General features: G+C 33.5%; 1 protein-coding gene across 2 annotated transcripts; it reads right to left on the reverse strand.

Moving 5' to 3' along the window:
- Positions 1–4,147: 4,147 nt before the first annotated feature.
- On the reverse strand, positions 4,148–21,855 carry LOC126810543 (transmembrane protein 39A-A). 2 transcript variants are annotated; one of them, XM_050535672.2, is made up of 9 exons: positions 21,680–21,855; positions 18,609–18,822; positions 15,737–15,820; positions 14,802–14,953; positions 13,979–14,273; positions 13,163–13,192; positions 7,226–7,410; positions 5,915–6,035; positions 4,148–5,358 (listed from the first exon to the last, which is right to left on the reverse strand). In XM_050535672.2, exons 1-9 carry the CDS (start codon positions 21,760–21,762, stop codon positions 5,137–5,139), a joined length of 1,386 nt encoding a protein of 461 aa, XP_050391629.1. In that variant the 5' UTR covers positions 21,763–21,855; the 3' UTR covers positions 4,148–5,136. The 2 variants fall into 2 exon arrangements, with proteins under 2 accessions (XP_050391629.1, XP_050391630.1); XM_050535673.2 differs by lacking the exon at positions 13,163–13,192.
- Between the last annotated feature and the right edge of the window lie 495 nt (positions 21,856–22,350).

The raw sequence follows: 22,350 nt of genomic DNA on the forward strand, positions 1-22,350 counted from the left end.
ACAATTTTATGCATGCTTTCTGAAGTTTAAAATGTTATCAGCAAGAATTCAGTTCTACGACATTTGATCAATGTATATAACAGGGGTGTGAAGAGGCTCAATTTTTCTTCCGACAAATATAAATAATTATGCCCCGCCCCTTTTTCTGTAATCAATCTAAGTGAAAACACTCAAATTATGCATGCTATATGTATAACATTTTTATTCGGTATAGTTATTAAATATGATTGATTTTAATGTTTTTGCTTCATTTGTGCAATTGAACAAAATATGACATCCTTGTGTGGGTCGCCAAAAACGTTTTTCCCACGGATGTCGAGAACCCTTAATATACCACTGTATCTGATCAATATCAAAATACTAAAGCATAATACTGGGAATCTCAGATCTATTAGCAATTCGATCGTGAGTTCGAGCCCATGAAATAATGTACTGAATATTTACCATAATCTACCCTAAATTTCACGGGTTAGGAGGAAAGCTGAACTTTTTTTAATACCGTGATTTATTTTCGTCTTATAATCTATATGGGTTTTTTTGTTGGTTTTTTTTATTCGATCCCTACATTGGCCGAGAAAGTTCATCCAGACTTTCCGGCTTGGTTCCCCATTGTCAGTGATGCAGGACGAAGGGCCTGACAAGGACAGCTGTCTAGTCGTAAAAGATCCCTTGATAGTTGGAATTCGATAGAAGAGTAGGCCATAGTGCCGCTGTCCGGGCAAAATTTCCCTCATAGCACACTGTATGACGTATACCCGTGTTCATTAGCCCAGTTCGGAGCCGAACAGTAGGACGTTAAACCCCATTTCATTTCGTGTTTTTTTTAGTAGGTTGAGTAAAATTGTCCAACACGCTATTTATTTCCTTTAAAGTTGTTTGGTACTATAGTATTTTATTGTGTGTTTTAATACAGTTATCATATTTACATATATGAATTACAATTTACTTCACAGACGCAGCTGGTTTAGTTGACACAAAGACAGTTGAAAATCTACAAGAACAAGCTCACCTGATGCTTACAGAACACATACAAATACAATACCCCAGACAAATGGTACGATTTGGTCGTCTATTGGTGTTGGTATCCAAACTACAGAGTCTAAAATCGACGCTCGTCGAAAGAATATTTTTTAGAAATATTGTTGGAAACATCTCGATTGAGAAACTTGTTGGGAATATTCTTCAAGGTGATCTGGTATGAACTGACTTATGAAAATCAAAACAAAACGAAACGAAAACATTGCTTAGTGTGTGATATTATTAGTGTAGTGTATACTATTCATACAAACTTTTAATAAGCTAGCGGTTGAAATGAAATATACATTTTATATTCAAAACCCCTTTAAAACAAATGATAGACAATCAGTGTAATTATTGTTGTCAATAGGCGGCGATATGTACTACCTGTATTCCTGAAACAAAGGTTACCAACGGTATCAGTTCATTAATCATACCCTTGCTATGGTAAAGCGGTGATTTTCATTAGTTACCCCCAGTCCCATCACACTCCTGATAAGGTTCTGTAAGGCGAGCTACCAACACCGACTTACTCTAGGAACCAAGACATATACCCGGATTGAAATGAGTAATATACATTTTCGGAAAACGTAATCTATACCAGAGGTTTTATTAGCTATGTTGATAAGTCAGCCAGCAAACCTACTGGACCAATTAAAGCACATCCAACAGTGGACAATGATGTAACAACAAACTCGTTACCATTGCTCCGGAAATATATTTTTGTATTTAATTTCACACATACACTATATAAAACGAAACTGTATATGATTAACAAATGCTGGGCCAAAGTAGATGAGGTTTGGCCCAAAAGAAGTTGGTCGCTTAATACTTTGGACCGCTAGTAGATGCAATTCATGTCGTTTCGCATTAGATCCCAGTTAATTCTTGCAGACCCATACTAGTGCAAATCTAATTAAACTCATTATGTAATAAAATGTTATTTATTATTATTGACTTATATTCATTGTACATTGTTTTGTCATTGCCGTACCTGAGATTAAAATGTATTTAATTTGTATTATTTATTAGTATTAAACCTGTAAATAAATAAATCTCAAACTAAAAGCAATTTGCAATGTTCGGTCCATTAATTTTCTCCCACTATATTGAAGTTAATCTGACACAGAAACTATGGAAACCCTGAACAGGTTAGTTTTAGAATTGTCGCTTTTTTACATTTTGCTGAGATCCTTGGACTGTCCTAACTTGGGACACAATCGAAATTCAGATTTTTCCATCAAATGCCCCATATCACCTTTATAAATAACGTTTTTGAATTTTCTTCAAACTTGCTTGGATTGTTTGTTTAGTCACAAGACAAGTGGCTATCGAAATCCGGAGTTGCGCATCAATTTTAGAAGAGTTATTGTCTCTGTCGCAGAAACCATGTTAGTTTCTGAGATTTTGCTGGATGATAGTGATAAGGAGGAACTTTGGGGAATGGCAGAGCCGTGGATAATAATATACTTAAGTATTATACCCAGAAGTTCTGTTTGCTTCAGAATACGAGTCTGTTTTTTTTTTATTCAGAGATGTTATAACACTGTTCTTGAAAATAACTTTGAATTGTCGCTATTTTTTTTGCTTAAAAAATTTCTGATGCGTTAAATTATAAGGAAGATTTCATTATTACAAAATATAGAGCATTTTCTAAAATTTCTGCAGTGTAAGATTATTTTAAATACACTCAGAAAAATCCATTTATGGATTTCCTTTCTTTAGGGTTAATATACCAAAGTATATTGAAATGACTGACGTGCGACAATCAACTTTTTCTTAACATTTTGTTACACAGAAGTAGACAAGAGAAAAGATAGTTTGCCAGGCCACGAAATATACGTAGACGTTAAAACATACGTTAAGGGATACACATGAAGTAATTATTAGAAATTATTAAAATTTGATAGGCTTCAATTTTATTTCAATAATTCGCTTGCGCGTAGGGTTCTTTAGCAGTAGGAGGAAACCGGAGGACCCGGAGAAAACCGACGAGATTGGACAGGCGACCCTAGTCCTGGTCACGTACAACCGGGGAAATCTAATCCACACCAGTTGACTCAATGTCAACATACCTTATGATATAGCGCGCACGTGCCATGTGTCTAACCATGCAGTCCACTGGTTCGACCGAGGATTTTACATCTCAATGAAATCATTGAAAATCAATAGGATTTTATGTTTCGGCATAATAACTGTATATAATTGGATGATAACGTTCGAGTGCAAAGGATTTTTCAAACAGATCAAGGGCGATGACTCTGGTGGTAGACGGTAACTTTAGGATCTAGATGCAAGTTATTATAAAAACTGTTTCACTCAGATGATGATTTTAGCGTCGAGAACAATTGTGGACGACGGGCCGATATAGATGACAATTTGGGCGTATAAAACGCACTGCCCCCCCCCCCCACACACACACACCCACACACAATGATCATGTGTTACTGACAAACATGTTCCAAAAATTGTTTCATATGCATAGCCTACGAATTTAAAACAATTTGCTTTCTATGTAAGTGACCAGCTGCCTTTTTTGTCACTGAATAATGGTTCCCCAGCACACGTTTGGTTTATGTTTTCCTGCCAGATAAATTCTGGTTTCGACTTGTTCTATGAACTTATAGTGGAACAAGAGAATAACAAAAACTGCCAAGGTGGATAACTCTGTATGTTAACTCTTGTCTATTTGCCCAGCTCCAACTTTTCCCCAAATTGTCGTTGAGCTGCACGCTTTTCACTACAGACAGAGCAACAAATGGCCATGTCTTTGCTCCAAATTTTGTATCAGGTTGACCATTGTAATTTTGAGATACATAAACTAGAATTAGTATACTAAAAACATGTAAGCAACCTCTAAACAAGGTTAAGTTCTGCCTCTAAACCATAAATATTTGTATTTACTAAAAACTGGTAGAAAATGTTAATGTCAATACTAAACCAAAAACTCAACAAAAATTGGCCATGCAAAAGGGTAGAAAAAGGAGGGAGAGATAGAGAGAGAATTGCTAAATTGTGGGTACTGAGATGATGCAATTTCATAGTGGTTTGCTTCTAGAAGTTATTCAATATCTCTAACTATTAATGGCTCATTTCAGTAGTCAGATACATTTAATACCAAAAACCCAAACAAATTAACAAATATTTTATTATGTAGCTTATTAAAGACATTAAGTACTACAGGTAAATACTCATTAATTAAAAACAAACAACAAAATAATGTCAGAAAAAGTTATTTCACTTTATATTATTCATAGGGGGCAGGTCAGTATAATATAGGAGGGCAATGCTGACCTAGAGACTAGCTATATATCACACAAGATTTCATACTGATCAAGCAGTGGATGTTAATTGTTTGCATGGTAACTGGAGATTTGGCATATTAAAGGTTAGTGTTGGATCAGTTTGCACTACTAGCCTGCCTCCATGACTTAGTTCCAATGTGAGGCAGTGAAGATATTATTTTTAAAGATTTTAAAGATATGTTATGCAAGAGCTAAATCTGCCTATTGCAGGTCTTTCTTTAGGCCTTAAATGTTATATAAATTATTAATTAGACATATATTAACATGACAAGACCATAATCAACTCTCGATGCCATCGAATGCTCAAGATTTTAACTAGATTAGGGTGGTTCGGCCATTTAATGATTTAATTTAAAAATGGAGGAGCAAATCTAAGTCTTGAAAATACCACTACCGTGGTTACGATAATAATCAATGCACACATCTTGTCAAAACTACAAACAGTGATAACTTAGCTTAGAGTAAAGTAATTTAAATGAAATATTCAATATATTTATTTTGCATTATCAATTTTTGAATTATTATAGCAAGAACGGCCAGCTCTTTATCTAAATCTTACATAATGTATCTTTTAAAAAATAAAAAAATATTGATATTACAGCCTGCTACTGTAGTTTGCTATAATTCGAATAGGTCAATACATGGTACATGTAAGAGGTCATGGTGTAAAAGTCAGAGAAATTGTTACCATAATTTATAAGCTGGAAGGATAACATCATAGTACATTACACTTAACACAACATCACAATGACACGTAGATCAACACCACAAAACCACACAATATAGTTCACTTTTATTTCTCAATTTTTGTTCTTTAGCTATTTAGAGAGTCCTCTTCTTTATAAGATTTTGCCATGATGAATCGATCCCGCATTAGTTTAAAAACAGTATAATAATTACAGAAGAGTATTAGGGCTAATGACATGATGTGACTCCATTCTGTACACTGAAGCAGACGGAAGAACTGATATCCTATCAACATCCAGGCCATAATTAATAACCAGTTAATAACTCTCAATGGTTTACTGAATAGAAACTGAAATAAGAAATAATATACATGTAATCAATTCATGGGTTTTGAAAAATTATCTGATTTTTATTCTTTTATTAAAAATAAAATTAACTCTTTGAAATTTTTGAATTGTTATAAAAATAGATTTTAAAAATACTCGCTGGATTTTAAAGGGGGTCTTAAGAAGTTTAGGAGAGTAGTGATACAGGTATAAGTAACTGGAAAGACTAGACAAATACCTGCTGTAGTCACAAAAACCTTGGCCACAGAAATGGTGTTAAACCTCCACTTGACACAAACCAGGTCATTTTGGGACTAACACATGGTTCAATTTTATTTCAATAATTTGCTTGCGCATATGGGTCTTTAGCAGTGGGAGGAAACCAGAAGACATGGAGAAAACCCACAAGGTTGGACAGGCGACACTACTCCTTGTCACTTACAACCAGGGAATCGAAACCACACCAGTTGACTCAATGACAGAAAAAATGATACAACGCGCACACACTAACCATTCAGCCATCCAACCCTAACAATTAAATAAAATCAGGTAACAGCTGCAATGACATATATAACTTACATAAAATCTGCCATGCATACTATTGCCTGGTTCAGCTGTAACATTAATACCATCAGCTTTAAATAAACCACGGACATGTTTGACTAGAGCACCTTGTGGCCATACTTGTAACTCTGACCATCTGTAATAATAATAATACACTCAATCATCATTATCATCATCATTTAAAATAGGTTTACAAGCATAAAGTCTTATTTTCTAAGAAAAAGGACAGTGTCTAATATAACATTTTGAAGAATTTTTAAAACAAAAACTGCAAGAACAATATGAAATCAATTTCCATTCAACATTAAGACCGCTTTCAGAACTTTACCATCAAAAGAAACTAGTAGAACTAGCCAACAGTGAGGCCAATGTCCTGTGCCTTAATCCCAAATAAATAGATGACACTATTGCACATTCAGAATTTTGTAAAGCATTGAGCAATCAAATTGCTTATGTATACATGGTCTTAGCAGAAAATACTCCTGATTGAACATAGTCAAGATTTTGATGAAGTGAAACTAAACACAAAGTTTCATCACTCTAACTCAATTAGAATCAAGTTATAAAGACCCGAAGTATTGACTTATCAAATTGTTTATCTCTGGGGATATTCAACACTAATAAATTTTGTGGCCTTTCAGAAATTCTGCCTACTGGTATATGCCAATCTGATTAAAATACAGATCTATATTTCGTTTCGTTTTTTACTTTAGATGGCCTATACTAAATGAAGATCTGACCAGTTGTAGTGATAGGTCGCGTCAGGGGTCATACGAGCAACTTTTGACACTATGATGTCAGATGTTTCTAGTGGTTTACCCACATTTCCGTGCATAGTATGCCAAGAACTTGCCGTAACAGACCGCTTCATTGGCTAATCCCTCACATTAACCAGATCGCGGTTTATATACCAACACTTCCAGATCCTAGAGTAGTGAAGACAAGTAAAAAGAAATTTTGAACTATAAAAAAAACGAAACGAAATAGGATCTGTATTTTAATCAGATTGGGTATATGCCACCGTCCTGTTTAAACATACATTATGCAAGAAATTTTATTCTAAATTACTAATTAGACATTAATTAACTTATCCAGGCCATAATCAACTCTCAATGGCATCGAACAACCAGTACGGTGGTTGGAATTATTGCACATGTCTTGTCAAACCTTCAAAGGCTAATATCTTCGCTTGCAATAGAGTAATTTGAATGAAATTTTCAAATTATTCATTTTACATTATCTATTTTCGAAGTATTATAGTAAGAATGACTAGCTCTTTATCTAAATCTTACATAATGTATCTTTAAAATAAATATTCCAACTTACGCATTATAAGGTACATGAGCATGTCTGCCTTCTACTTTCTGCCATCTACCCAGATGTAAAGAACATTTATGTAGAAGATCTAGATATTTTGGTGATAAAAAATGACAGATCAACATAAGGAATGAACTCAACCATGTTAAACAAACATGTTGGCCTACCCACCAGGTGTCATAGTATAACGTGTTCTGAAAAACAAATAATAAATAAATTAATAAAAAATTTCACTGAATTTTTTTTTTTACATTTAGCTGACCAGAATTCTAAACACTGTTCTTTGTTAGCTGATGCATTCAAACATTAAGGCAGTATTGAGGGAGAGAAATAGGTTTCATATCCACCCATCTTTGCATACAGGATTCTTTAGAAGAGGGAGGAAAACTGGAATACACGAGAAAAAAACATGAGGTTAGACAGAAAGTATGGAATCAAAGTCATGTCTCAGAACATCGTCGTCATCGTGCTCAAATAGTCCACACCAAAACTTGGTGAATGAACTTTATACTGCTTGCACCCACACTTAAGTTCCTCTATCCCCATTTTAATCCCCACTCGCCTTCCCATCAAGCAACTACTACCAATGTAGGTTATTGTCAATAAATGACTATATGATTGACTGCCAAGAAGGTCTGTCTTGGAAAAAATTATAGATTTAATAAAGAATAGATGAAACACAGTGGATATGATCATCCATTTAATGTTTTTTTACAAAAGAAAGTAATACCAATTGTATGATGAAATATATCCGATCAATGTACAAGCCACCCAATCACAAAGTATTTTAAATAACTACACACAGAGAGAAAACCATCAAAAGTCTCTGAACTAGTAATGGGCAACAGGGTGGACATCTCTCATGGCCTTAAGAGGATGGTTCATCTGTTTGCTTTCTCTTATAAATAATAGATAATCAGATTGACTTTTAGAAAAATACTAGGTGCCCCCTTACAAGCTTTACACTCAATGAATTAGTGATGTCATAAATACTATAATGGTGACGTCATAAATACTATAATGGTGATGTTTGTAGCAAATCAGTCCAATTTGTTTAGTTTGTGTGTTGAAGATATGTGTTATTCATGATTCTACCCTTACAACTGCCAGTGACATCCTGAATACAACCTTTAATTTAATGTGGTGTTTGAAGAGGATATCAAAAAAGTTTTAAAAAATTGATTCTGGTAGCTGTCCATCGGTAGCTACACGGTACTTACTGTTTGTGTGGGTTCACTATCTCCCTTAAATACACAGATAATAGAATGAATATAATTTTTCCACCCGTTATAAGTTAGATAATGTTGGCTCAGAAGATCCCAATCCTTAACTTGTAGCTGCTTCCATTTGATTACATGTATATGACGAACATGAAGAAAACTTGTAGGGATGATCTATTTTGGCTTTTGTAGATATATGTTTTTGGTAATTCATGAGTACGTATTAGTGGGTAATGTATGATCAAGTGATGTTTATCTTTTACACCGGCCATTTTTTTCCAAATATCATTTGAAAGTAGTGATGAAACTGAATATAGACGATTTAACACAAGCTCACTTAACTCATGCCCTACCAATAATTACTACTGTATTAAAAAAGTTTATCATTTTTCATGTCACATCTCTTTAAAGGACAATATTGGTGCCAGTCATTATCACATATGTCACAGGTTTCCTGAATCGGAAGTGACGAACGCCAAAGGAAAACACGAGTCATCACTCTATATAACTGACTGATGTGACGAGTGATAACAGATACACGGACGAATTTCTGCTCACTAATAATCCCTTCCAAGACCAAAAGTTGTTATATGGGACTGTAAGAGGATACCTGACAATTCAATAAAGTAATTGAATGTCATAAGATAAGAGAACACGAGAAAAATAGAAATAGTCCGTACATTCCCTTGTTTATATTCATTCTATACCTTATAAAAACATGGTAATGCACAGACTTTTGGTCTTGGAAGGGATTATTAGTGAGCAGAAATTCGGCCATGTATCTGTTATGATCTCTGTGTTAAAATTATATTTGGAACGTGTTTAATTAGTTCTATCACATATGTGATAATGACTGGCACCAATATTGTCCTTTAAGAAATCCAAAGTAAAATGTCACAGTATATATACTTCCATCCATCCCTACTTCACATTTTTATGTTTTATTTTCTATTATACTAGTTAATTTGTTCAACCCTCCATCCATAATTCAAATATTCATATGTGGAAATCTGTGTAATATGCTAAGATCATAATAACAATAATATAATTAAGAGAATCACTGTTCATAGTACGCACAATCTGTTTTAGAAATTACAAAATTTACTGACAAAATAATAAACAACAACTAAATCATGCAAAGCTTGAAGAAATGTCAAGATTGAAAAACAAACTACAGTAAAAGCTTTAATGGGACCATAAAAGACTATAATAGTTACACATTTATTGTCATTGAATTCAGTCTATCCAGGAATTAAATTTTTGATAAAGTTTTAAAACTTTTGGCAACATTAAGTGAAACTTCAGTCTAATAACGAACTGTCTCCAGCCTTTGCATGAGGTTAAAACATACTGTGTCATCTACAAAATTATTGAAATTTTAGAAACTGGAAACAGGAAAAGGTTACGGCAACACTCCCTTAGAGAGTAATTAAAGTTGGACAGGCTGATACATCTGCGTGGAGACTGGATCAAAAGATGATACCTGCGGGGCGGAGTAGTAAAATAAAATTAAAGAATGCCCGCTCAACAGAATACACAACAGACTTGTAGAAGTAGAAGATTGTTTTTAATTGGTCGACGTTTCGGGTGAAATACCCTTTATCAAGAAACCTTCACATTTCTTTTAAGTGCTTGTCCACGAGAAAACCATGCAAAATTGTGCAAAATCGGGAAGGTAAGGGGTCGGCCGATTCCATTCATATTCATAGGGTTTGGTCATGCCCATGAGACTACTCGATAGCCAAAACCGCTGATCTCAGAAATTGACCCTAGCCGAGATACGGCAAACAGGTGTTTTTTGGGTCTTTTTTCTCATTTTTTCGTCAATTTTAGGCAATGTTAGCTGCTGTTTTTCAGGTTATGAGTACTTATGAAACGTATGATGATTCGATATATTAGGCTAGGTAGTAATGTTTCAAAAAAATGAAGAAAGAAAAATCTATCTTTCCACTGAGGGGTGCCATTTGGTTATTCCTGAAGTGTATAAATCAAACCTTAGAAAGAACCCTAACTTTATGCCGCGATATCTCCACTGCCGCGGGGTCCCATGAATTCTTTTTGTGGTTGTTAGTAACTGGGTATCAGGTCTCTCGATTAAAAAAATAAAATTTCATATATGTCTATAACTACACTCTCAAAAATAGTGGGTAATTTTGACAAAAATCGGATAAATTCGACAATTTTACGAAGCTTTATCCCCAATATTATCAAACTGATATTCAAACAAATGTAGTATAATACAGACGCCTTCACAGCTGCTGTGTTTTCGCAACATAATGCAACTGGAAGTGAAAATTTGCTAAAATTCGCATTATTTCACTCTTAAATCTCTTGATAAGTACAGATCTCATTATAAGCTGCAGTTGAGAGAACTGTCATAGCTCACAGTAGTCATTGAATAGTAAAATGTAGGCCTAAATCCTCAAGATTGGAAAATAAATTCTACACTCTAAAAAGTTTCAGGTCAGCACGACTAAAAAGGCAAGATTTTGTCTTTTCTTTCAATTTTCAGGACCGATGTTATCTTTACCTCTACCTGCGACCAACGAGTTAATCATCTATATTTAGACTATACCCTACCTACAAGTAGTAGTCCTACACTCTTAAAGTGCAGTGATCATCATCTTCACAAAAAGCCCCAAAAATAAACAAAAAACTTTTTTTTTTTCAATTGGCTTAATGTAGCAATAGGTGTACGTATATATCAGAATATCAAACAGCAACTATTGGTACTAGTAGAAGATTAGTTTTATACATGTTGGTCTAACTCATAACATTTTTTTAAACTTGTACGTAAAGCAGAAAGCGCAGATTGCTCTCTGAGGTAAGAATATACAATCGCAGATTAAATACTAAATTGGGCAATTCCCGTTATTGACCTGGTGAGTCAATCCTTAATCCTCACAAAATATCAAATATATACAAAATTTACTTTCGGGAGGGAATACTAATCCTTACAAAATATCACATCTAATTACATTCATGAACCCTCACAAAATATCAAATGTAATACAAAAACTACGTTCATAATTTTTCACAATATATCAGAGACATTCAATGAATCCTTTCCTTACAAAATATCAAATACAGTATTATACAAAATTTACATTCATGAACTCTCGCAAAATATCATACAAAATTTACATTCATAAATTTTTACAAAATATCAGAAGGATAAAATAGTGGAAGTACCTCATGAATCTAACCTCCTCAGTGTATATCAGGATCTATCAGCAAGACGGTGTTACTATCATTGAAAAATAGTAAATATGAGCAGGACGATGTTACTATCATTGATAAATAGTAAATATCAATGAAACGCTCCCTCGGATATCACTCTTACTATTTAGCGTCCGCATAATAAATCCACTGTTACCAATGATAGATACCCTCTGATGTATTTAGTCCCCCATTCAATAAAACATGCTCAGTCTCTTTAGGATACACAGTGAAAACGCCGCATTTTGAAGTAGAAAACTGCGAAAAACCACATACAGCAGCCACCATCTTGGATGGCTGGATACCAGAACTGATAGTTTTGACAGAGCGGGTTCTACGACTGCCTGAGCGGGTTCGAAACGCTAGTCTGTCAATTGCCGATGGTATCAAGTCGTTTAGCGTCCATATTTTGTCACTATATTGATTAGAACATATAAAAATCAGATGATCCAATATCAAAATTGTCAAAACTTAGACAATGTTATCGCGCATGCGTATGAAGATATATGAAATTTTATTTTTTTAATCGAGAGACCTTGTACCCGTTTACTAACAACCACAAAAATAATTCATGGGACCCCGCGGCAGTGGAGATATCAGGGCATAAAGTTGGGTACTTTGTAGGGTTCGATTTATACCCTTCAGGAATAACCAAATGGCACTCCTCAGTGGAAAGATAGATTTTTCTTTTTTCATTTTTTTGAAACATTACTACTTAGCCTAATATATCGAATCATCATTTGTTTCATAAGTACTCATTTACAACCTGAAAAACAGCAGCTAACATTACCTAAAATTGACGAAAAAATGAGCAAAAAGCCCCAAAAAACACCTGTTTGCCGTATCTCAGCTATGGTCAATTTCTGAGATCGGCGGTTTTGGCTATCGAGTAGTCTCATGGGCATGACCAAACCCTGTGAATATGAATGGAATCGGCCGACCCCTTACCTTCCCGATTTCTGCATGGTTTTCTCATGGACTGGCACTTAAATACAATGTTTGAACACTCTAATTCTTAGACTAGTTGGAACCAAAATAATGTTTCTTTACAATGATATTATTGAGAGTCAAACAATGGTTATTATTTGATAAAATGGCAATTGGAACTTAAACAAAAAATATTTAAAGTTTATCATAACTAAATGCTGATGATGATGACAAATTATTCCGAAATGCCTACACTAATTTCCACTTTAAATCAGAGTCAATATTGGTGCTATTCAAAAATGGTTTACATGTAACAGAAATTTATATACTATTTGTAGTCTAAGGTCCAAGCACAGTTCCCCACCCCTACCTTTTTTTTATACTGAGAACATACAGACATGAGAATACAGAAATAAATAATAAGCACCATAATAAAAGGTACCAGATATGTAAATATTATTTTTCCTCAAGACAAATATAAAATAAGGTAATATCGGTCAAATATCCATGAAAAATATAATTAAATGACTATAAACATAAATGTTGAAGAAACAAACATTGAAAAACACAAATCACTTACCCAACAATTATCACAGTTGTTTTGGACATTCTGATATTTAGCATGAAAAAATTATATTTTTGGATGATTATGTTTTTTTGTGAAGCTAAACAGACATTTTAGACTGTCAAATATTGACAAATAGATATAATTTAAGCCATCCTAAATAAGTTTATATGAATGAAAAGAAGTAAAAGAAAATCGGCACGCAAAAAGTCAGTTCAATATGGTAATATAATTTAGAGTTATTCTCTCTGTAACTGTCTGCCACTTTGCTCCCTCCGATGTAAAAAATAATTTTCTACTTTGTCACAGTATTTTTTTACTTTTAAACTGTACATTTAGAGAGCCAGACATCTTGATGTTACAGCAAAAAGTTAATTGATTTTTACAAGATACCTATTCTTCAAACTACAATTTTAAAATGTCTTGTTGAGGTGCATGGGGTGAAAAATACATGTCTTTCCACTAAAAGAAAAAATAATGACCTGAACCGTGTTGTTGATGTCTCACGTTTTTGACCTGACATTTTTATTAAAATGATAAAAGGATACAAATTGACTTTAAAAACTTGAGACATATATACATATTTCTGTATTATCTTGTTAAAAAAAGTTTACCTCATTAATTTGTTCTTTCATGCTAGCTTTAAAAACCTACTTGAAATCAAATACGACAAAATAAACTTTGAACTAATATTTGTGTTAGTAGATCTACTGCAAGGTTCCTATAGCAAATACTGTAATTTCCAAACCCATGCAGAATTAAAGAAGAAATCTATATCAAAACAACTTCAATTAGGATTTAGGATATCTTAAGAAAAAGGATAAAAGTTACCTGAGCAAAACACAGTGGTACAAATGACATATAGTAGGCCGATAACATGGAGTTGAACAAAACTTGTTTCATCCGAGAATTAAAATCTTGTTTCATGGCCTCAACTTCATCTCGTATGATGTCAGGAGTTAATGTGCAGCTGTGAAAAATAAATGCGTCCCTATCTGGACCCTCCTTACTACGTGGTTTTGGTGTAAATCTTTCCGGACATGTTGTGGTATATCGCGGCCAGGCATAATATTTATGATATAATGGTTTCACCGTGGGTCCGAACAGAATAAGATAGGTGGCTAAGCTGAAAAATAATAATATTCATACAACACCCTTTAAAACATATTTAAACTGTGAAATAGTCATCACGAAGATGAACTGTGCAATAACACCTTTAATGTTTGATAGGATAGAGGTCATATAGGCTATGACTCTACCTCAATCCTTTTCAATTTTTGAATAAAATATTGTTTTAAAAAAAAAAGGTCTGAAAGCATCCAGGGGGTAATTCAAACTATTTAATAAAAGTAATGGACAATGAAAAAAATATTGTTTATGTTTTCAATCACCACTTCCCCAGAAAAACCTACAATAATCAAATCCAGTCTATTTTAGCATTTTATTGAATTAATAAAATAAACAAATCCACCATTATAGATATCTGAATCAATGCTATTAGCACAAAACAGACAGAAAATTACAAAGTTTTTTTTTCAAACTGTCCAAAAATTTAATTTCCTTAGAATTCATACAGCTGATTTGAAAAAAAAAATATACATATTTTGGACATATTCATTCAAGATTAATTTATTCATACCAATCTTATACTTACGGATATGCCAAGAAGAGGCAGTAGAGAGGTGAGTATTTAGTGACAACATGATAACCAGTATAAAAACACAGAGCTATAAAACTCAATACAATAATTAACTTGAGTAACTGTAACAACCAGTATAGCACACCTTTTGATTTCCATCCATATGTCTACAAGAAAAATATATATATAGTTAAAATTAATTAATATTTAAAAAATAAACAGAAAGGAAAGCAAATGATTATAACTCTATTTTGATTTGTTATCAAATTTGCAGTTAGTAATCACTGCTAAGCTCAGAAAGACTTAAAAAAGACCGAACAGGTGAATATTAAGATAAAGACATAATGAGCAGATATTTAAACCTGCTAGGGCCCCTGGTTGGTCGGTCATCTTTAAAATAAAGAGAAAGAGAAATGGGGTTTAACCCTCACTTGACACAAACTAGGTCATTTCGGGACTAACACATGGTGCATTGCTATTTCAATAATTCACTTGGGCATAGGAGGAAACCAGAGTTCCCGAAAAAAAACCAAGAGGTTAGGCAGACAACCCTACCCTACTCCTTGTCAAGTACCCATTGCACCCGTTAGACCACTCCCCCCCCCCTCTTTTGAAATAACCGTAGACTTATCTAAATGACCTTCTTAAAACCTTTACAAGCATTTATTACCCCTCTAAACCACTTAAATTTTGATAGGACTCAACACATTTATATTACTGATTCCCATAGAAAAAGAACACAACAAACTGATTGTAAAAGGAGAAAATTATTCTAAAATTAACAAATAAATACTTCTTTAAAAATGTATGCTTTCTTTAGATATTATTTGTGTTTATTTTACACAATGCTGTGTCTTTTAAGATTTTGTGATCTCTTTGGTTTTTTGGTGTATTTAACATCACAGACTAATATATAAGCAGAACAACTCACAGAAGTGATCAATACATACCTCTTGCATAAAACAAGCAACAACTCTTCTACTCATCAGAATAGCCAAGAATGACACAAGATTTGGGTCTATCAGGTAGAAATTCTGTAATAAAATTTAAATAGAAAAAAAAGAGGATTGCAAGTAAGTCCATAAATATTGTCACACTCAGATGACAGTTTTATTCTCCAGAATTTTCAGCTTTATCAAGGGTAATATCAAAAATCAACACACTTCTTCATCTCATGAATGTAAACAGTGTACCAATATAAAGTCAATCCTTTAGATAGACTTACATATGGACAGATATAAAGAGATGAAAAACAGATCTTTATTCAAATTTGTGAAGAAAACCTTTCAGAAATATAAACTTGTACAAAAGCGATACATTAATTTATACAAAAAATCATTTGAATTGTTTTTAAATTGCTATCACAAATGACTGAATTGAAATTATCATGGTTTAATAAACAAAAACTTTGAGCCTCTGTTTTTGTACAATCAAAGTGACTGTATATATAGACACATCTCCTTTATCTCTGCCCCTGACTGAAATAGGAACTAGGTTGTTTGAACAATTCTGAAAGTTATTATCTGCCTATGTTGGAAACCACCCATAAACTTTTAACATGTTTCCCTAACTACATATGTTCCCCCCATACTTTTCTGACAATTATATTGTCCTTTCAATTGGCCATTCTCCCTATGAGTATATGAAAACAACTTACAGTTCACAAAATGAATCAATAAATTTTTATAATATTTAGAGAGTATTACCACATGAATTCTAAAGGCCTAAGTAGATCACAATGGAATTCCAAATATTCAATGAAATTAATCCAAAGCATTTAAAGAAAACACTATATTTGGAATATTAGTATACAATTAATTTGAAGTCTAAAAAATTGAAATTATCTATAATCAAGACTAGTGAGAAACAAGAGTTACCCCCCTTATACTTCAATGAAATTGGCGTCTCCTAGACAGACAACCAGTGCATGCTCAGGTGTCATTTGCCTGGTCATTGTGTTATGAAAGGATGCTGTTTGTTTTTTAATATAAAAATATAAAAAAAATACAAAATGAGAGAGAATCTTAAATAATGGTAGAAGTTTATGGACTCAAGCAAGCAGGCTGCAGTGAAAGCCATGCAAAATAGGTGCTACTTTCTGTCTCTATGATTGTTTTCTCAAAATATCATTCTCTGATGAAACAATGTGTTTTGTTATGTATTTTTCTGACAATTGGCTCTTTCAAGGGGTATATATATACATGTAGGTCAAAGGGTTATCTTCAATATCCCCTACAGTACTCACTGGGAAGATAAAAATTCATCTAATGAACGAAATCCTCAACCCACCCCAACACACATAAAGATCATGAGACAATAACCAATTGTTTGTCAAAAATAACAAAAGATTACCACTGAAAGAATATTAGGAACTAGCAACCACTATGGCATACACACGGGTCATTTTAATTACATAATTATGTAAGCTTCTTATAGGTTCAACATTGGAATCACCCTTTTCAAAACTTCAATTAAAGTAGCCTCAATATCATCCAAAGTCTTCGACATTGAAAACAGGAATTATTTGTCAATTTAAATCAAAAAATTTTTTGCTTGCATTAACTACACTATACACTCTTAAAGATTCATTATGAAAGATTTAGATAAAGAGCTGGCCGTTCTTGCTATAATAGTTCAAAATAAACAGATAATTCAAAATTGATATATTGAAAATTTCATTCAAATTACTTTATTCTAAGTGATGTCATCACCGTTTGAAGTTTTTAAATGATGTGGCATAGATTGTTTATTAATCATAACACCATACTTGTTATACGAGACATATCCTCACTTCATCTTTTTTATATTAAATTATCAAATGGTGACCATGTATTAATCAATTTAAATCTCTCCCATCTAATGGTCTAGAGAGTAGATGATTGGTTTGTCATGTGAATAAAAGTCTAAATAATAGTTTATATAACTTTTGAAGCCAAAATAAAGATCTGGAATAGGCAGATTTAGCTCTTACATAATGCATCTTTAATTTAATAACAGGGCATTGTAGCCTGACACAGTGGTCTGTCTACACTTTACTCTTTGACATTGGTTCCAATCTTGTGTGAATAGCTAAATTATCATGAATTTCACACTGAAATGTTGCAAACAGATAACAATGGATGTAATTTACAAATCCAATTATAAAGAAATGGAAATTAAATGTGGGAGTACGAAAACAGTTACGTCAAAGGGCCTAACATTGCCCTTATCCATATCAGTCTAGTAACTGAATTTGAACAGGTGTAAATTTCCTAAAGATACCCCACTAAATTTGGTTAGGTGTATAAAAAAGCTAATGTAAGATAGAAGATGTACAGGCATTAAACCGTTTGACTGACTTTTGTTGGATGCTTACCAAGTTTATTAGGCCATAAAATAAAAATATATTGGTTCTCAGACAATTCTTCCAAAAATTCTGACGCAGGAGGGAGGCTTTTATTTTTGTGTTTTTATTTTGTCAAAAGGCTAAATGACATCTTATAAACATCACATTTCAAGGGACTAAATTTATCTCTCATGTTATTTATCGGAACGTATAATTATCCAGTATCAATTTTGATTGTCAGTAACATTAATAAGGGTTATGTACTTAAAAAAGGAGCCTACGGTATGTTTTTTGAATTTATTCATATTTTTTTTATAGAGTTACTTCCTGTTACCTTGGTAAAATATTTAAGTGCAGTAATTAAATAACTGCTTATAACTTTCTTTATCTAAAATAAAAATGGGTCATTCGGCACTTTTTAAGTCACAATGGATTATCCAAGAACCAGAATTCCTTTTTTATATGGCCTTATATTTATATATATGTGTAATACTTACCAAAGCATAATTAGAATGAGAGTGAGGTAACCACCAAACTGTTTTATATAAATTGATATATTGTAGAAACATAACAATGACACCAAAGAAATATAACATGGATTCAAAGTACAGATTTCCGTCTCCTGGTATTTCTGGTACTTGTGCATGTTTTGGTAACACTACCATAGAAGCTAGTGGTATAACATTTGGATCTCTCTCTTCACCTCCATGACTGTAAAATAAACCCACATTATCATAAACATTACAATTACACCATGCAGTATAACCTTTATACATCAATATACACATAATTAGCAAACCTGTACAAATTGCAGGGAATAAAATAGACTGACAGCGATATCTCTTCTATTGTAGGTAAACTGAAGTAATACCTGTCTCAATCAAATTCTTTCATCAAATCCAATTTTTTCCCCCCAGGCTTACCTAAATTTTGTTTCATCTTTTTCTTACATGGCCGAGTTCATAAATTTGTACGTTACCCTTTCAATGAAGTCCGCCAAGTCGGTTAGAAGACGGAGAAGTATTTTTTAACAGCGTGTTGTGTCGCTCATACTGGTTCTAGCGAGGTAAGCAAGGTCTTATATTCTCAGTTAGTTGTTAGTTGTGTTTTACGTCCGCTTCCACCGAGGTGATATCGCAGACAATATATCTCACTAAGGTGTTCATTTATATTGTTCAGGCGTTGACGGGGACTGACACGCGACCGTTTAGCAGCAAAAAGTTGCCCAGTAAGATTGACTGGGGCGGATCTCAGTTTCGACAAGGATTCAATAGAAGAGTTTCTGAACTTACAGGCCGAGTGTAATGAGACCTACGTTCAGAGCTGAACTACTGTCTGATTCATCGTAATTTTTAAACGGATTTCTTCGATTATGAACAAACTACTTAACTTTGGTTATTATAAACTTACCTGTGTGTTTGTAATGAACTCCCGTTCGATAAAATCCATTGCACAACTAATTATCACAACGATGAGAACAATTTCTCTCTTGAAAAATTTGAAAATTTACTTGTAATTTCGACAGAGTCGATGTCAACAATGTCTTCGTGACGTATTGGTCCAATTTAATATACCTGTTGTGGGGGTTGGTTAACATTGAAAGATAGTTTGACAGCGCGATCATTTTGATCGTATATGGGTTTGGGCGACGAAAAATATCAATTGAAGGCAATTACATAGGAGATTTATATGGAAACCATTGATCGCCAGTCTATCAAATTTTCTTCACAATTAAAATATCACTGATTGCACGGATACTCGTAAAAATAAAGTCATGAATAAACTATAAATATCCTATCTTCTTCATGTTATAAATAATTTAACAAGGATCACGAAGCTTACCTCTGAATTCTCTGAGTGTATTTTTAAATTTATACGCATTCTTTCGATCGAATAATAACCGCTTCAGTAACATCTTTAAGCGTGTTGCGGCAGCCCTCAGCGTGTCTATTGCCGTATTGGGTGCCCGGGTGGGTATATAATGCTACTAAGCCCGTATGACCCCGAAAGAAGCGGAACATTAATTCTCGATTCGACAGTTTTGACCGAAGTGTGATAAAGCCCGTAAAACGAATGTATAGTTGTGTTTGTGCGGCATGCGTGTTCAAAAGTAAATAATCCCATCCGAGTCGCTGATCAAATAATTAGAACAAAATATTTCAAAAAGTAAAGCTATAAAATTTGCAGAGATTTTACTAGAATGTAAAAGACGGTAACTAAATACAGGAATGCGGATAGTTATGTGTGCGAACGCTCAAACTCAATGCCAATTGTCGTAGGTATCCAGACCACTCGGACCAAAGACTACTCGGACTAAGACCAGTCGGACCAAAACAAGACCAGTCGGACCAATTAAATTATATTATAAGGCTAGACAATATGCTATTTATTTATTATTAAATCACAATACAAAGAAGCAAATAATTCTTATACGGAATTCTTATATTTAGAGTTGTTTGGTTCAATTTTGTGTACGTAAATAAATCAACGATTAGTTTTAAAATTAATTAATAATGGTGCCAAAAAAAAATATCAATCTAATTTTTCTTTACTCTTGCAATGAGACTCGGTATGTCCAGACTTTTGACAGTTTCTACATATACGGGTATACTGTTCTTGTTTGACAGCCTAATTTTACTTTTTCCACATTCGCGGTATCCCCAGTGGTTTCATTCCGTTCTACCCCACTAACCCCTGGGTTACTATATATGGGGGGGGGGGGGGTGGAGACACGTTTTCAAGTTATCCGCCCTTGATGCGTTAATATAAACAGCACATAATAATACGAAGACCGGACGTTTATATGCCCCTTTTTAAACGTGACTACAAGTGTGGTTCTCGATATTTTGCGATTTGGAATACAATTATCAATTTATTCAAACAACACGTTATTATTAGTTCGAGTAGTCATATTAAAACACACACAATTATCAATTTATTCAAATAACACTTTATTATTGGTTCGAGTAGTCATATTAAAATAAACACAATTATCAATTTATTAAAATAACACTTTATTATTGGTTCGAGTAATTATATTAAAACAAACGCAATTATCAATTTATTAAAACAACATTTTATTATTGGTCCGAGTCGTCTTTCTGTTGGGTCCGAATAGTCTTTTTGTATGGTCCGAGTAGTCTATTTGTTTGGGCTGAGTGGTCTATCACTTGGTCCGACTGGTCTTGAACCGAGTGATCTTTGGTCCGAGTGGTCATGGATTCTTGTCGTAATTGTACTTGAATTTCCTATGCTGTCACCCCTAATACGAAATGATATCTTCCGCAGAGTGACGTAACCATCTTCCATATTGGTATTTTTCTCTGGGAAAAGTTTGTGATATTTCAATTTTTCAAGAGAGAACTTGTTTTCATCGTTGTGATAATTAGTTGTGCAATGGATTTTATCGAACGGGTGTTCATTACAAACACACAGGTAAGTTTATAATAACCAACGTTAAGTAGTTTGTTCATAATCGAAGAAATCCGTTTAAAATTTACGATGAATCAGACAGTATAATAAGAATGGAACATTCTTCACTCAATTGACATTTCAGTTTTTGACTCACCTTCCACCAGAAGATTTATGGATGGATGAATTGTAAGACGAAGCAGACTGAATTCTGGATAACATTCTTCTTCCACCTGGCATTTTTACAGAATAAAATTGTTTAAACTGTTAACAATGATCAAATATTTGATTCATATTGTAATGTCATAAATTTTTGCTCTCCGACTCCGTCAAAGTTAATCGGAAGTAAACATAATTTTATTTATAGTTCGCTCCCTTGAAATGTAGCAGTTGTTATCCAGTCGGTTCACTCCATACTGGAAAGCCTGATAATGCCTGTTTAAGTTTATGTTGGAATTGAATTATATAAAAAAAAATATTATTGATTATCGATTGGAATGTGAATGCTCAATGGTTAGCAATCTATATCAAATATCCAATTATTGTTCAGTAAACTTCAATCAATTAGTTAATTTACGTCACGTGCATTTACTGATCACTAAAGAAATCGACGCAATCTGAAAAGTCCTATTCGGATTCGGAATAGTAGGCCTATTCCTGAATAAAGCCACCTACAATGTTCAACAATGCTAAAATGTTCTGTATTCTAACTTTCTGAGGGAACCATAAACCTTGGGGCCTTGGCGCAAACGTGGTTAATCCGCCACTGTGTACATGATCGGGTTTATGGTTTATGGCCTAAAAGTTTAGATAGGCCTACTGCAACTT

Source organism: Patella vulgata, chromosome 2, assembly GCF_932274485.2.
Source record: "Patella vulgata chromosome 2, xgPatVulg1.2, whole genome shotgun sequence".
In the NCBI taxonomy this organism is placed as follows: domain Eukaryota; kingdom Metazoa; phylum Mollusca; class Gastropoda; family Patellidae; genus Patella; species Patella vulgata.

What these genes read in the sequence shown, in the direction of transcription:
- LOC126810543 (XM_050535672.2), bottom strand. Translation starts at nt 21,762, where the DNA reads ATGCCAGGTGGAAGAAGAATGTTATCCAGAATTCAGTCTGCTTCGTCT. An exon ending in CATAAATCTTCTGGTGGAAG is followed by an intron (nt 18,823 to 21,679) that starts GTGAGTCAAAAA and finishes TTTATTTTACAG; the next exon opens with TCATGGAGGTGAAGAGAGAG. An exon ending in ACAACTGTGATAATTGTTGG is followed by an intron (nt 7,411 to 13,162) that starts GTAAGTGATTTG and finishes TTTGTTTTTCAG; the next exon opens with AACACGTTATACTATGACAC.